General features: G+C 41.6%; 1 protein-coding gene across 3 annotated transcripts in view; it reads left to right on the top strand.

Moving 5' to 3' along the window:
* Window positions 1–6,123, top strand: part of SPRED2 (sprouty related EVH1 domain containing 2) — a 173,969-nt gene extending 167,846 nt beyond the window's left edge. For 2 of the 3 annotated variants that reach the window (XM_020985420.2, XM_078149549.1), the window contains exon 6: window positions 2,290–6,123. In XM_020985420.2, the coding sequence (XP_020841079.1) occupies window positions 2,290–2,964 (675 nt within the window). In that variant the 3' untranslated portion in view covers window positions 2,965–6,123. The remainder of the gene's footprint in view (window positions 1–2,289) is intronic. The other variant, XM_020985421.2, reaches the window with a different exon arrangement.
* Window positions 6,124–17,826: the final 11,703 nt, after the last annotated feature.

Genomic DNA, 17,826 nt, shown 5'->3' with positions numbered 1-17,826 from the left:
GCTGCACAGTAGTGCTTAGTAAATACAGGTTGACTTCAAGGCCAAACTCATGTCCTGCGTTCTCCATGAAGTTTTTCTTGACTAGCCCACCCTACGGTGATCTTTCCCTTCCTCCTTTCTCTGAATTCTTATTGTTCCTCTTATCTGCTCCACGGCTGCCTTGTATCACAGCTAATGACTCTTTTTACACACATATTCTGTCTCCCAGACTAGACTTTTAAGTGTCTTGTGGACACAAGCCATGTCTTATACCTCTTTGTATCCTGTGTGACTAAGATATATAGAGTAGGCGCTGACTAATGTTTGTCGTCAAGGATAAGTGGGAGGTTTTTTCCTGTTCTGTGTAAGGTGTTAATACCGTCATCTAAAAGGATGCCTGGGATCAGATTCATTTAAAAACTAAATTCATGCTTCTTATTCCATGAACACCAGGGACCACTTAGAGAATGGGCATAGTTCTGTATTTAGACACAGCCTAGGGGTGGGGGAAATAGTGTGTCTGGAAAGATGGATGAGGTAGGTAGTACAAAACTTAATTCTCTGCTACCCTACCCTAAGTGCCTTAAGGGCATGTAAACCAGCTTCCAAGCCTGAACAAGTATTTATATGGTCTTGGGCTCTATTCATTCAAGAAGAGTGTCGGTGAAGCCACAAACTGATGGCTTTGCACCCCATTTGAACCAGTTAGCTCTACTTGGTTTCATGGCCACAAACCATATCCTTAATCCTGTTATCTCGTAACTATATGACATTGTTCGTGGGGGAATAGGGAAAGAAATCCATAAACAAGATCACATAAAGCAGCTTAGTGGCCTAGTGGATAGAACGTTGGCTCTGAAGTCAGGAGGGCCTGAGTTCAAATCCAGCCTTAGATTAGACACTTACTAGTTGTGTGACCCTGGACAAGCTACTTAACCCTATCTGCTTCAGCTTCCTCATCTATAAAAATGAGCTGGAGAAGAAAATGACAAACCACTCCAGTGGCTTTGCCAAGAAAACCCCAAATGGGATCACAGAGAGTCAAATGTGACTGAAATGACCCAACCACGACAAAAGCCATCCCCACTATTCTAAGAGACAGCTCTCAATGGATGGTGAGGATGTCTAGTTTTGTCTTCATAAAGACCTTGTGTGTTTGGTTTTTTAATTTAGTGATTTAAAATAGAAATGACTTTTTTTCTGGTAATAAAGTATTAGCAGTTTCCTTTTCACTACTCATGTAGATTCAGTTCTCACCACAGGACTCAGCTTACCATTTTCATCTATGATGATCATTTTTCACTTGGCACAGAGTCTGAAACAAGAATCATCAAGATCATAGCTCTAGAGCTGAAGGTCACCTCAGAGGCCATTTAGTCCAGTTATCTTACAGATGGGGAAACTGAGGCAAAGAGAGGAGTGGTGGTATTAAGTGACTTGTCCAAAGTCCTTCAGGCAGTAAGTTGTCAGATAACAGAAATTAAACCTAGATCCTCTGGTTCCAGAAGCTAGTTATCATTATGCGTGTTTCCCCCTCATTATATGCAGTCCTGTCATGATGTCCTAAATGCCAGTAAGCATACTTTATGCTTTCAATCAATTATTTCTATTATACTTGTGGCCTGAGTTATTAAAATTTCAAAACACCTTGGTGGACAGTTGGAAGAAGTAATCTGGTCTATTCCAGCCTCCCCAATTTTACAGATGCCTGGCACACAGTAGGTGCCTAAGACACGCTTTCCCTTCCTTCCAGGCCTCTAACATTCTGTAATCCTGTCCAGAGGACTGAAGATGAGGGCACGACTTCTGTGGACTCAGTCTGCCTTTAAGCTTAGGCCCCTGTCACCCCGGTCTGGCGTTAAGTGAGGATAGCAGAGGCTGTGTGTGCTTTTCTCTCCCCCAGGCTCAGCACAGTGCCTAGTACATACATACTAACTGACTTCTCATACTGGGGAATTATTCTAGCAGTTATAATCTGTACAGTTAATTTGATGATCACCGATAAGCTGTTGCCCTGAGCTGTTCTTAAAGCCTTTTATTGTTGTATCTTTATTGGCTTACCTTCCCAACTAGATTTTAAGGTTTTTTTGAGGCAAGGACTAGCACTTTTTTTTTATTACTCTCCTACATTTTGCACATAGTAGGCACTCAAGAAATATTTATTAAATGAGTTCTTCAGACAGATGCCTTTGACCAGCATTGATCTGGGGAGGGTGGGAGGTAGGAATGCCAGGTGCCTCAAGAGATAATCTTAATTTTGATTGGTCACTGATATTAAATAAAATCCATTTGTGTCTCCCCGTTCTCAAGCAGTCCATCCCCAGATCATACCGACAGGTCAGTTTCCCAGATGATGAGGAGGAGATCGTCCGCATCAACCCTCGGGAGAAGATCTGGATAACGGGATATGAGGATTACCGGCATGCTCCTGTGAGGGGCAGATACATGGACACGTCAGAGGATGTGGACTCCTACGTGCGCTTCGCCACCAAGGGGGATGCCTCCAAGCACGACTACACCTACCCATATGTTGACCATTCAGACTTCGACACGGGGGATGACCGCAAAGGAGGGGGTGGAGGGGGCGTGATTAAGACTCAGCCCAACCGAGGCAAGACCCGACGGCGGAAGGAGGATGGGGAACGGTCGCGGTGCGTGTACTGTAGAGACATGTTCAACCACGAAGAGAACCGAAGGGGTCAGTGTCAGGATGCCCCTGACCCCATCAGAACTTGCATCCGCCGAGTCAGCTGTATGTGGTGTGCAGACAGCATGCTCTACCATTGTATGTCCGATCCCGAGGGAGACTACACGGACCCTTGTTCCTGTGACACCAGCGATGAAAAGTTTTGCCTCCGGTGGATGGCCCTCATCGCCTTGTCCTTCCTGGCCCCCTGTATGTGCTGTTACCTGCCCCTCCGAGGCTGCTACAACTGCGGGGTGATGTGTAGGTGCTGTGGTGGGAAACACAAAGCAGCCGGATGAAGACAATAGCCCTTTGCTCTATCTCCCTCTCTCCTTACCATTGACAGGGGTTGATACCCCTGAAATGGGAACCTCTTTGCCCTAGCCCTGCTATACCTGGAGACATCATTCCAGCCTGGGGAACCCATCTGATGGGTCTGCCCCTTGAGCTCCAGCCAGCCACTCTTAATTGTACACACACACACACACACACACACACACACACACACACACACACACACACACACACACCACCCCAGTGTTGTAATGAAATTAACCTTCGGCATAGACTATTGTATTATTAATAATCTGTAATCCAACTGATTGTCTTGTACATGTTTATATTCCCTGTTCCTGCCCTCCCCGACCCTTCCCTCCTTCCAGCTTTCCACTTCAAAAGGAAGGAGGCTACCGTCTGAACTGTTGATTTGCAGGGAATTTTTTTGGTTTGGGGTTTTTGGAAGAGCATCTCAAGACTGTCTCTTGTTAAGCTTTCCTTGACAAACCACCTGTACCCAAATTTAGGGTACCTACCAAAATAAGTGAGAATGATGAAATCCCACCAGAAGTATTTTAACCTGCAGTCAGTTATTATGTGTACAGAAGGTGTGCTAGCGTGTATCACAACACGATATTGCTATTACCATTCTAAAGCCAAATTTCTTATGTCATGTGAATTGCAGTTCTGTTTTCAGTCCATCATCATTTCTTTTGTAAAAAAAAAATTGCGTTTAAATTATTCACTAATGGAAAACATCCATTCATGCAAAGACAATGAGAAATAAGCCTTAACATCAGGAGGAGTCCTCAAACTTCATGTGTTTCCAGCTAGTGCTGGAGAAGCCACTTAAGGTTTCTATGAGCTACCCAAATAATTACAAAAATAGAACTTAAAGGATTTATGTTTAAAACGGGGAGACAATATGATGTAGTAGAAAAGACAATGGACCTGGGTTCCAGTCCTAGCCCCAGGACAAAGAAGTTGGGTGTGACCTTGTGTGGTTCAAAGGAAAGGGCACCGGATTTGAAATCTGAGGACCTACCTAGGTTTGAATTCTGGCTCTCTCACTTATAGCCTAAGTGACGCTGAGCAAGACATTTTACTTGTCTCAGCCTCAGTTTCCTCATCTACATAATAAAATGAGGGGCTGGGACCAGAATGACCTAAAATCCTTTCCCACTCTAAATTAGTGATTCTATATCACTTTACTTTCAAGGGGCCTCAAATTCGTTATCTATAAAATTAGGGGGCTGATCCAGCTGATTTCCTTCTCCAGAATTCTGCAGTATGATGATTCTAGGATGGGAATTAAATGATCACATTCCTCCCTCAAGTTCTCCATCTTAGAGTAAAACACTAACCTCTAAATAATTCCTGTTTTGCTCATTGTTCTGCAAATGGATAGTAGGTATCCAGGGCAGACACAAAAAACAGTTGTCAAGATCCACTAGGATTTTAGAGAAACACTAAGGTTGTGGTGAATGAAACCAGAAGCTTTTTCGAAGTAAACTTTATATTAACTGTATAGAGGGAAAATTTTTAACCGTCATAAAGCTTAAGATTTTGTTTTGTTCTTGCATTTCCTAATCACTTCCACATCACCAAATTCCAAATTTGTACTTGAAAAAAAAATAAGGCCATATGTAAAATACAAAAACTTCCCAATGCCTAAGTGTCTTTCTCCCTTGACTCAGCACCCGGTCTTGATGTTGTCATTAGGATTGTGCAGATGTTTCCAACAGACTTGTCCTAAAAAAAAAAAATGTCTTCTCTCTATGTACCAGGCTTGTAATTAGCTGGGGAAAAGAGTATTTTTCTAACTTATTACAAGGAATAGCCAAATAATTTTTTTATTGAAATAAGAAAAAAATGAAAAATGTAGAGCAATTAGCGGTAACTAGCATAGTACAATCAGAACCGTTCCAAGGCCGTTAGGGGTAGGCATGTCCATCAAAACTGGCACTGCTCTTCCTGCCATAATTTCTTTCTGCAGTCAGTTGCCAGTTGAGTGCATGGCCTGATCCACCCCTCCCTCCTTATTGCACATGGACATCGTCTTCAAGGAAAGGGATTTCTCTTCTTTTTGCCAATCACATTGGAAAAGTGTTTGCCACGATTAACCTTCTTGGGAATGTTTTGCTTTCTTCCAGTTCTCGGGGAGTTGATTACAGTGCTTGGAGTAAAACAATCAACAACAACAACAACAACAACAAAAAACCGTACCCAGTGTGCTTTTGACCTAGAGTCATCAAATGTTCAATTCATAGCAGTTCCTGGTTTAAGCCTTCTAGCTGGAAAGGGGGCTCAGAGGGAGATCTGTGTGATTCTGTAGAATCAGAAAAGAAATCTGCTGTCCCTGGTAGCAGATGACCAATCTTGGTTAGCAACTCTGTCGAACACAAACCAGCCTCCAAAGGCTCCCATGAGAGCCAGTATATTCATTCCCTCTGTGAATCTCTGGAAGGTCTCAGTTTCTACAAAGCACAACAAACACTAACCCAAGTTTCTGGTCAGATCCCAGTTTAAGTGCTCCTATTTATTTCAGTAAGAAGACATGCTCCAAAGCAGCCTCTCTGTATGTGGGATCTTCCTCCTCTGTTACCTGTCGTTGAAATCTTCCTTGGCCCTGCCTCCCCTTCAGCACCCTGGGAGCTGACCCTCACAGCTCCCACTACACGTGCTCTTTTTGGTTTCTGAAGACAGTGTAAAAGGGCCCAAAGACAGACCCCACGGGGATTCTTGTAAATATCTCTCCCTGCTCTCCACACTGCAGCTGAACAGTGTGTGGTACTTTCCCAGTCAGCTTTGCAATACTGACTTAAATCATCAGAGAGAGAGAAACTATTCAGATTTTATTTTTATACCTGTGGTAACAAAATGTTAACCAAAATTTTTTGTCATTGTTGTGAAGGTTCTCCCACCCACCCCAAGCTATTTGCTCACATTTACCAATTAAAGTGCCTGAAGCATAATTCATTATGTACCTGTATCCTAAAAGTCAAAACCTGTTGTATTGATTTTTTATAACAAACCTTTTTACCTCTGTGTAAAAAAATATATATATACACGTGTATGATGTACATTTTAGTTCTTAACTTTTTTTATGGTTTCTAATATGTTTGATCAATGTAGTTATTGCTTTAAAATTTACCATGTAAATATAAATACATCATATCAGATTGCTGCGTCCTAGAATATTTGTCTGGAGATTGGATGGGGGAAGAGGAGGGGATGTCAGGGATTTTTCCAGTCTGGACAAAAGGGGAGAGGAAATCTACACCAACACTCAGGGACTTTTTGCATCCTGCTTCTTCCCAGCCAAGGTGAGTAGTATGTCATTTTCCCCAGAGGACAGCAGACAATTCTTAAAGCAAATACATCAAGTGAAAGGAATGTTCTCTTGCAGGGAGGAGATCAGCAGCTGCTCTATTCCCAGAGCTGACTTTCCCCTATTCAGAGCTCCACAGAAAGTAACTTCTAGGCTTTTCCTGTGTTGCAGAGGATGGGGGTGGTTATCTGAGGTCTGGGTTTGGGAGGACCTAGTTTCTTTTAGAAAGCATTGTAAAAATAGAGTCATTCTTCTAACCAACTTCTCAGGTTCTGTTAATTTCATCTCACTGTTTAGTCCCCCAGGAGTCTATGAGTTGGGATAATAAACCACCTCAGAGCCAAAAAAGAGGGGTTACTTTTGAAAGTATTGGAAGGAAGGTAGAGCCTTATTGTAATGCAACCAGAGCGCACTCCCTTAAAAACAACAAAAATTCACCAGATCTACCATGCTGCAGTCTAACTATCTTCCTACCAATTCTGTTGTGTCATCTCCTCCCCACACCTTTCCACCTCTTGCTCTGGGAACAGAAATCAGTGCCCAGCATATAGTAGGCATTTATTTATTGCTTTTTCAAACATTCACTCAAAACCGAGTATACATGACATAGTAAAAAGTATTTAATTTGGAGTCGGAGGACCTGGCCTCAAGTCAAGTAGCTGTGTGAACTTGGACAAGTCATATTTCCAGGCTTCAGTTTCCATACATATGTGTGTGTGTGTGTGTGTGTGTATATGTATATAAATAGGGCTGGGACTAGATCCCTCCAAGGGCTGGAGTTGTGGTTTTCTCTCTGGTGTGTGTGTGTGTGTGTGTGTGTGTGTGTGTGTGTGTATAGACATAGATCCATTCCACATTAGTTTTCAATATTTCATGGTACCAGTCCCCAAAAGTGATTCCCCATCGTAATTCAGCCTTGTAGTATACTTGCAACAAGCTGTGATGCAAAGAGTGACAGGTTTGAGTTCAAGGACTTGACTTTGGACATTGGCTTTGATATTCATATAACCTCAGTAAGTTTAAAGCACTTGGTGCATGTAGTGGGCTCTTTATAAATGCCTATTGACTGCAAGGGTTGGACTGGATCACATGTTCTCTAAGGCTTGAGATACTGTCATCCCTCCCATTCCACCTTTGGGAGGCAGGGGGACAGAAGAAGAAGAAATTCAAGTTTGACGTAGGATTAATAGGACAAACTCATCTTGATCATCCCGTCATTACTGCCTTGTGACCTTGGACAAGTCCCTTAACTTCCCTGGGCCTCAGTTTCCTCATTAGTAAAAATGAGGGAATTTGGACTAGAAGGCCTCTGAGGGCCTAACTCTAGCTCCTTCGGTTCCTCCGTCTTTATTATGGAGGGTGTCTCCCATTGTCCTACTCTGGAGGGGTCTATTCAGAGTTATCTTTGAGGAAATAAACAGGAGGCTATGTTTTTAAAATGTTTTAGGCAGAACTAAAACACCATTCAGCCCAGCAGGTTTGTGAGCGTGGACACGAGTAGCCCAGAAACTGAGATTTCTTTTCCTATTTGATTTGGTTTAAATTCTGGCCACCACAAAGACTACAAACATTCATGATTCCTGCAAAAATGCCCTAGGTTTCCTTCTAAGCAAATATAGCTCTGAAAAATTCCAGGTTCACTTTCAGCACAAACCCCACAAAGGAGATAAACTATTTCTAGGAGAACAAAACGGAGCAATGACTTGCCCAAGATTATACAGCTAATAAGTGTCTGAAGCCAGATTTGACCTCTGGTCTTCATGACTGCAAGAGGTAGGTTCCTCCAGGTGCCACTTGGGAGGACTCCTTCCTCCATGCTTCCTACAGTCAGTTGACCTACTTTTTTTTTGTATTTTGATAGCTATATTCCAATATAATTGGTTTCTTTTGTAATCCTATATATTTTGTGCTTTAAAAAATGTTGTTCGGAGAAATCATCCATAGACTTTACCAGACTGCCAAAGGGGTCCATAACACAAAAAAAGGTTAAGAGCCCCAGATCTGAATCTGCTGGAGGATTTTTGGAAAAGCGTAGATAAGAATTACATGTGATGAAAATGCAGTTAGGTTGCAGTCTGCACCAGTAGAGGAAGTCCCTTCACCAAAGATCACAAATCTATCCATATAAGGGAGTAATCAGGCAAATTGAGGTTTGCTTCTGGACATATTGAATGCAGTTCTTATCATCCGGGGACCTCTTTGACCTTATAATTTGTGGGATAAAATGGCAAAAAAAAAGAAATTACTTCAATACCCCAATGAAGCTGCTAGGTGGTATAGCAGATAGAGTCAGAAAGACCTGAGTTCAAAATCAGCCTCACATACTAGCCATGTGATCCTGGACAAGTCACTTAACCACTGCCTGCCCCAGTTTCCTCATCTGTAAAATGGGAAAATGTCACCTATCTCCCAGAATAAAATGAGATATTTGCAAAATGCTTTGCAAACCTTACAGTCATATACATCAATCGTAGAACATAGAGACATTTATCTGAAGTCATTGGACATCTGAAATGGTGTTCTGCCAAGGAAGCAGCAGGGCACAGAGGATGGAATGTTGGATTAAGAGTCAGACCTGAGTTCAAATACTACCTTTGACCGTTAATAGCTGTGTGACAGTGGACAAGTCTCCTCTCTTCTAAGTTCCCCCACCCACCCACCCCCTGCAACTCTCTAGGACTAATCTCCTAAATCACTAGTTGTGATCCAAATAGTGGGAGAAATCACAGATCCTGTATTTTTTTGTAAGAATGCTTTGATTTTTAGCAGGTGGGAAAAGGTAAAATACCTTCTAATACTAATATGTATTAGTTCTCTGATGAATCCAGAAGAGGCAAGGTAGCTTCCTTGTACTAGTATTCATCTGGAGGTGAATACTTTCAAATAAGTTTCTCACACCTGAGAAAATCAGGGTTGCCAAAATCAGCTTCTGTCTAGACTGCAGGACAAAGATACTTCTTAACTTGATGGGCAGATGGGGCTTTTCTCTCTGTTCTTAAAGATGGGCTCTGTTAGGGGCAGCTAGGTGGTGCACTGGCCCTGCAGTCAGGAGGACCTGAGTTCAAATCTGGCCTCAGCCACATAACACTCACTAGCTGTGTGACTAGGCATGTGAATTAACCCCAATTGCCTCACAAAAAAAAAAAGTCTCTGCTGAGCTTAGGCTCCATTACAGTTCTATATACATAGATTAAAAGTTCTGCCAAATGGGCTGGCCTTAGGAAAAATACTGAAGAAGTCATGAGCTTTCCTCTTCTGTGACTTTGGTCTGCTCTTGAGGGTGTCCTGATTCATCTAGTCTTATCATGAATAGTTATCCATTCTCCATAGGAGTCCTCAAATGCTTCACGGTACCATGAAGGTGACCCTGAGTTCTCAAAGGTTATGCCAGCAGAGTTAAAGTTATGGCAGGTTGTGCCAAACTGGAAAAGTTTTGAGTATAGGCCTGATGACAGGTTGTCTCCTGTCCAAGGACCAGCCTAGCTAAATACAGAGAGGCTTATCACCAGAAGGTTGGCCACAGTAAAATGAATTCTCTGGCCATGGCAACCCATGAAACAGACAAAAATACAAAAGGGCCCAAAGTCCTATGACTTCTGTTTCTGCTAGGACAGTAAAGGCCTGGATGAAAGGAGGGACAGATGGTGCTAAGAATCACGCAGTACTCTATCTACAAATATTAATGTAATTTGTGGTACTCTTAATGTGAAATCCTTTTCCCCCCAGTGGCAAATAATTTGGTACAATACTGAAGAAATCGAACCACTTCCATGTTGGCATTCTTGCCAATGAAGCCAGAAAATACTTGTTTTTATATTTTTGATGACAATTATAACCAGAAAAAGCAATTGACTGGTCATGTATCCAGAATGAGGATTAGCACAAGAATAGCTCAAATGCTGTACTGGTATACTTGGAATATCAAAAGGGACAAAGGGAAGCCCTCAGCCTGTTAGGGTAAATCTTCTATGAAGAGAATCCCCTAAGATGAAAGATGGGCCATGATCTCTCTGATGGGAGGAATACCCACATCAGTGAGATCGCAGATCTGTCAAAATATGGAAGTAAATAATAGAAAGCACCTCTAAAACTACTGAATATCATGGACTTTTCCATAATTTATGTCACTTCAACTGAGTGAATGTTAAATGTCTCCAATGTATAAGGCACTTGCTAGACACTAAAGATGGAGAGATGAAAAATGATGCAGTCTCTAACCTCAAGGAGCTTCCAATCTAATGGAATTTTACAGTCATTGTTAAAAGCATCAAGTATTATACTGAAAATGAAAATACAGTGTAATTGAATTCTGATCAGTAAAAAACAGTGCATAGTCCTACAAGGGTAGTGTCTAGAGTGATATAGCTCTCAGAAAGAGCTACGGCTGGTAAGAACCACGCATAACAAAAAAGGGGATTGTTTTTAAAGCTACAAGAGAGAAAAGCGAATGCTCAAAGAAGAGATTGTACCTTGCTTGAGATGGATAGGACCTGTGCTTAGGGACTGTCACCTTGGCAGTTAATGGACAGGACAATGATAATTGCTGATCACAGAGGAAGGCGCTCTCTCTCTCTCTCTCTCTCTCTCTCTCTCTCTCTCTCTCTCTCTCTCTCTCTCTCTCTCTCTCTCTCTCTCCCCACCTCCCCTCTCCCTCTTTCCCTCTCATCTCTATTATACACCCAAGGCTAAGAGATTAAGTGCCTTACCTAGGGTCACACAACTAATAGGAGTTTGAGGTAGAGTTTGAACTATGGTCTTCCTGATACCTAATACCAATACTTAAGCCACTATACCACCCAGCTACCTCAGGTTCAGCACGAATACCTGCTCACCTTTCTAAAGGGCCTAAAGCCATACCCCTAACTTGTAGTGAGTGTGCTTGCCCAAAAGGTTGTGACCATTAGGAAATAAACCATCCTGGCTTTTCCAACTGAGAAGGTTACTTTCCTCTGAACTTCCAGAGGATCTATTTGCTCTAATCTTTCAGCTTTGCCTATATCTTGTTTCTCCCAGGTAGATGGGAAGCAGATGGAAAGCAGAGACCAAGTCTTAGTCTCTGAAGTTTTTTCAGGACCTGACAGAGTGCTTTTTTATGGGCATGTAACTTCCTATTACTTTTAGATTCCTATCTATAGGGCAAATTTATAAAAATAGGCTGGCTTATGAGAACTGATTGTTAAATGTCCAGTGTGAGCACTTATACCTCTTGATCTAGTGTTTTGTTGATTGTCTAGACTTAAGAAAGTGATGGAGAAAGTGTTTTTAGTACAGATTAAATTTAAAAGTGTGTTGTAAGTACTTTTTTTCTGGAGAGTTTATTGTTAAACATTTACAGCCTGTTGTTAAATGTTGTGAGCTTAAAAGTGTCATGAAATGGCTTGTGCTTAGGCCCCAGTGAGAGAACAAAACTCTAACAGTGGACTGAAGGTTCAACTCCCAGGGCTGGGCTAAGAAAAGTCACTCTCTCCTGTGTGTTTCTCAAAGCACATTCCCAACTCTCATGCCACCAACAAAGGGAAACCATGAGGACAGAATCAACTACAAATGTTTATAAGAGTATTAAACCTGGCAAGCATATTGCTTAATAGAATAAATAAAAACAGAATTAAACAGAAGTAAATCAGAAGCAAGTTTCCACCTTTCTGGTCTTCTCTTTGTGATCCTGCTGCTGAAGTGAATGTCTAGCATTTAAAAAACACAGTTACAAACCTCTCCCCTTGTCCACTGAAAAGTCATCTTTCATTGTCAGGAAGGGAACTGTAATATTTCAGAAACAAGCTACCAAGGGATATTCTTCATCAAAAGTTCCTCCCAACTCTCCAGTCTGAGCAGGTCTTGTTACTTTCTTGTTTTCCCAAGCTGAGAAGATCTATAAATCCTAGGATATTTGTGGCCAGCCAATGTTTTATCATTAGTTATAACAAAATTTTATACTTACATAAAGTTTTGCAACTCATACAGCCATTGACTCATGAAAACCCTGCAAAGTCAGGTACTATTTGTATTTTTGTGCACTTTTTTTTTAACTGAGTTCAAAATGATTAAATGATTAACCTAAAGTCACACAACTATTTGTCCCAAACTCATTTGTATTTCAGAGTTTCTATGCAGCTCTGGTCTTTTCATCAATAATATTTGGAGGTCCTCTATTTCATCAGAAGGGCAACTAAGAGCAGTAGGCCTGGAGTCCGGAAGACATGAGTTCAAATCTAGCCTCAGACACTCAGCTGTGTGACCCTGGGCAAGTCACTTAGCCCTGTTTCCTCAGTTTCCTCATCCATAAAATGAGCTGGAGAAGTAAATGGAAAATCATCCCAGTATCTGCCAAGAAGACTCCAAATATGGCCACAAAGAGTCAGTCATGACTGAAACAACTGAACGACAACAACTATTTCATCAAAGAAACATTTTTTTCCTCTGTAGGATTATTCTGTCTTGCTGAGTGAGTTACTCTTGGTCTTAAACTTATATCTTTCATCTTCTGAAATATTGTATTCCAAGGTCTCCACTCCTTTTTAGTGGTAGTTGCTAACTCTTGTGTGATCCTGACCATGGTTCCATTGTAGTTGAATTCTTCTTTTCCAGCTACTTGAAGTAGTACTATTTAACTTGAAAACTTTGGATTGTGCTTATAATGTTCCTGAGAATTTTAATCTGGGGGTTTCTTTCAGGAGGTTATCAGTGGATTCTGTTTCCAGTTTGTCCTCTGGTTCCAAGAGATCTTAGCAGTTTTCTTTTATATCTTGAAATATTATGTCTAAGCTCCTTTTTTGGCCATGGCTTTCAGGTACTCCAGTGATTCTCAGACTATTTCTCCTTGATCAGTTTTCCAGTTCAGTTGTTTGTGCTATTAAATACAATTTTTCAGCCTTTTGACTTTTTTTTAATATTTCTTCTTGTTTCATAGAGTCATTAGCTTCAATTTGGTCCATTCTAATTTTCAGGAAACTTTTTGCTTGAGTAAGTATCTCTTGTGCCATGCTGTTAATTCTCCTTCCAATTTTTTCTATAACCCTTTTCTTTTCTATTTTTTTCTTCTAATGTTCTCATTTCATTTAATAAAAATAATAACTTTTTTTAAAAAAGCTTACTCTGTCTCTTCCAGGAATTCTAGTTGAACTTGTACCCTTGCTATATTTTGCTTTGAGGCTTTGCTTGTTGATGTTTTTGAGTCATTCTCATTTGAGCTTTTATGGCAGGATTATATTTTTGTTTACTCATTCTTTTGATCTACTTCCTTTTCTGACTTCAGACTTTATGTTAAGGTCAGGATCTGTACACTTCTGGAGGGAGTGAGCTGAGCTGAGCTTGGGTCCTATTGGGTCCTACTAGGTCCTACTGCTGCTTTCTTGGGGGTACTGACTATGGTGTTATTCCAGGATCACAGGGGACAACTCCTCCCAAAGTGGTCTAACACAGGGCAAAGTTTGATCACTACCCTCCTGATCTGAGCTCTGCAAGTTCCTGACCTAGATTTGGGTCTGAACAACACAACTATGGGCTTGATACTGTTTAGAGCTTCAGTAAACTGCTGCTGGACTAACCCACCACTATCAGCAACCTGGAAGGCTCTGTGGGTTTAGACTGTAGGTTCCCTACCCAGTTATTCTGTTGCAGGCTTCAGATCTGGTTGGAGGCCAGAACTGAGATCCTGCTCTACTCCCAATGATCATAGCCATGTGCTCCTGCTTGCTTCTGAACTTGCTTCTTCTCCATCCGCAGCAGAGGGTCCATGACCATTTCTTGCCTATGCCTAGGCCCAGGTCCTGTTTGCAATCTGCCCTGGATCTGTTCCCCAGAACTGAGTATTGAGCTAGAGAACTACCAGTTGACGCCCGTTCCTGTATCTTACATAAGGTCAGATCCCCTTGTGCTAGATCTAGAACTTCTTACTCTAGGTCTTCCTTGTGCTAGATCTAGAACTTCTTACTCTAGGTCTTCCTTAATTCCATGTGCTGGAGTGTTCCATGCAGCTGTCAGACTTTGTCCCAATGTCCCTGTCTATCTCTCTCCCTGTGCTGACCTAAGCTAGAAAAATAACTCACTGTGATTTTTTTTTTCCCTTGAATTTCCTGATCAGGACTCAGACTAGAATTTTCTAAAGATCTTTGTGGAGGTAAGCTGCATTGTATTTCTTCCTACTACCTTACTATCTTGTCACTAGTTATTTTTTAAGTTATTTTATTTGAAACTTAAATAAAAAAACTTAAACACACAATAAAGAAAAAGAAACATATTATAAACTTAAATACAAAATAAAAAAAGAAAGAAAAAGCATTGTCATATACACAGCAGAACATAAGAGAGGATTCAAAATATTCAACAATAAATTTCCATTTCAAGAGAGCCTATATAATAAATGCTGTGCATTGTGTTCAGAACTGTCCATCTTTTCTTTGCTTCCTTGTAAGTTTTCTTTTGTTCTCTGCAGTTTTTACTTTGTTCTTTCTTCCCCCTTACCATCCTCCCCAACTCGGAAGCTACAATTAAGTGTGGATATATTTGTCAGTAGATTTTCACTTGTTTTTGTGGCTATTTCCAAAAAACCTCTAACAATGGTCCTAGAAAGACATTTTTCCCAGCAACTTTTGGCAAAAAGCAAAGTTTTATTTCTTTCCTCCTTTTCTTCACTCTTGATTTCTCAGATACTGCAGACTACTGCTGCTCCTCCTGTCTCTCCTAACCCCTCATCATCTTTGTCCATCACTAAGTCTTTTGTCATCAACATGTCCCAGCCTCATTTGTACATATGCATTGGCAGTGGCACTATTGCCTCTAATTTTACTCACACTGGAGTTCTAGATCCATTTATATGCCGTGGGTGTGCTTTTTTTGAAGTATAGGAATATGGTGGGCTTGGGAATATACCATTCAAATATATGGAACCCTCCTCATTATTCCCAAACTGGTATTGCTGTACAGAAAGTCACTGGGACCCAGAGACCTCACACACAGGTCTCTTTCCCTCTCTTTCAGACTGACTTTCCATAAAGACTCCTAAAATAACACTCCTAAAGCAGATTGGTTTTTTAGGGTCAATCTCCCTTGTTGTTACTAAAAGAGACAATGAATCATGGAAAACACACAATTCCCCTTATTCCCCAAATACTGCTGTATGTCTGTACATTGAGTATCATTTTACACGGGCATGGTTTGTTTGTTGTTGTTGTTGTTGTGTGTGTGTGGTGTGTGTGTACTCTCAGTACTCAGCATGGAGTACCAACATGCTAACTTCTATGCTTAGCTTAATACCAGTCATCCCTATGAGTACTCAAGTCTCGCTCCCCATCCCTCACACAACTGAAGCTATAAACCTCTTAACACTCCCTCAAAATCTCTCTCATGCATAGAGTTACTGGCAGGCCTTCAGGCTCCCGGACACTCCCTTTCTCTATCACATAGTCACACCTCCTCTCACATACTGCCCAACTCTTAGTCATGCTACCAGTTCTCTCTGTCTCATGGATCTTTGTACCAATCTCACACACCCAAGAGCTAATCTTTACTGCCACAAATCTACACAACCACCAGCATCATGAGAATGTCTCGACACTCCTAAATATGCTTTGGGAATTAACAACAGCTGCGATTGGCCTTCTGCCCAAGTGCCCAAGTAGCCTCGAGTGCACAGCTGTTCCTCACCTCCTTTACTGGCATCCCTAGGGGCTAACAAAGTAGCAGATCCAGTGCTCCAACCCTGGTCTTCCGACTGCAAGCCCAATGTACATTCCATTGTCCCTCTTAAACTTTTATTGATGGTTTTTTAATTGCATTTTGGTATCTTAAGACATAGATAAAAATATAAATACATATATGTGTGTTATATATATATATAATACAGGAGGCTCGGGAGTAGGTATATATACATGCGTACACATGTATGTATGTACATGGACATGCATGGAAAATATGGGTTCAGGCATGTGTGTATGTATACATATGTGAGTTATATGTACATATATAAACATATATATGCATGCGCGCGCACACATACACATATATATATATATATATATATATTTCACTCATCTTCTGTAGGCTGCCATGCTGTCATTGACTAAGCTGGTTCTTGAGTCAGTTTAGAAAGGTATTCTCTCTGACCCCCAAAGGTGAGAATGATCAGAATCTGACCAATTATAAAAGCTGCCACTATAGCTTGTTACCAAACCATACTGTGTAGTCTAGAGGAAAGAGAGGAAGAGAGGGACAGACACCCTGGGACCAGGGTCTGTTTCTGAGCATATCCTCCAGGCTCAGGAAGCTGTGGTCTTTGGGGAGTGTTTTGAATTGAAAGCCTTAGCTTCCTCACTGACTTGATGGTACAAGTTGAAGCAAATATAAAAAAGAGCTGGCCTCCGACCAGGCCTGAGATATTTACATAGTGGAAACTATGCCTTTCATTTTGCGTGCAGCCTATGAATCTCAGCAAATATTTTTAGGCCTCCCTGCATTCAGGCACAGACCATCAGTGTCATTCATCAGCTTTTAAGTTCTCTTCACAGGCAATGAGCCACAGAGAGAGGCCTGACTCAGAGCACAGATCACTTAGCCTGTCTGCCTCCCCCTCCTGCCAACACAGAATTGGCCAAAAAGAGAACAGTGAATTTTATAGCTGGGCTTTAGGATTAAAAAACACACATATGCATGCATTTGTGGACACACACATACTGCACACAACACAAACACACACAAACATACACACACACACACACACACACACATACCCAACAACAAACAAACCATACCCATGTAAAATGATACTGGGTGTACAGACATACAGATGTATTTGGCGAATAAGAATAATTGTGTTTTCCATGATTCATTGTCTCTTTTAGTAACAACAAGGGAGATTGGCCCTAAAAAAACCAATCTGCTATAGGAGAGTATTTTAGGAGTCTTTATGGAAAGTCAGACTGAAAGAGAGGGAAACGAGTCAATGTTTGGCTTCTCACCTTGTTCCCTGAGGCCAGCACCATGGGTTTTCCTTGGGTCCTCATAAACAGAGCAAGCATGTCCAACTCAGAAGGTGGTCCTGGGGGAGACAGACAACCTCTGCTGACATTCCCAGGTTGCAGGCAGGGCTTGAGTTAAGGCAGGGTGCTAGTTAGCTGACCTCTTCAACTCAGACCATCAAAGACTCCCAGATTTCCTTTATTCTATCAGAAGTTGGGTCAATTGCTTAGACTGGGTGCAACAGGAGCAGGGGTGAGGGTATGAGAGAAAGCCAGGGTTTTTTTCAAGTCTGACTTGAGCCTAGAAATATGTGTTGACAAAGCTGGGTCTGAGGAAATCTGTGCCTGGCCCTCCTTTCACCAGCAGGTGCTGCTGCCTCTTGGGGGGGAGACTGGAGAGCCACTAGTAAAACTTATCATTCCAGCCCGCATGAGCATACAGTCTTTCTAGGATGGTGCTTTAGACTAAAACATGGTTCTTTGAAGCTGACTCACCAGCTTGGCAGAGAGGAGCGGGCCTTCCACTTAGGAGGCCCAGAGTCACCCTAGGTCAAGACTGACCTACTGAGCAGCCAGCCATCTGTGAGAGATGGGCCTAAGAC

The sequence above is a fragment of the Phascolarctos cinereus genome, unplaced genomic scaffold (assembly GCF_003287225.1).
Source record: "Phascolarctos cinereus isolate Bilbo 61053 unplaced genomic scaffold, phaCin_HiC Scaffold_2;HRSCAF=192, whole genome shotgun sequence".
In the NCBI taxonomy this organism is placed as follows: domain Eukaryota; kingdom Metazoa; phylum Chordata; class Mammalia; order Diprotodontia; family Phascolarctidae; genus Phascolarctos; species Phascolarctos cinereus.
The sequence above is the reverse complement of the archived record's forward strand: the minus strand, read 5'-3'. Positions and strand labels throughout refer to the sequence as shown.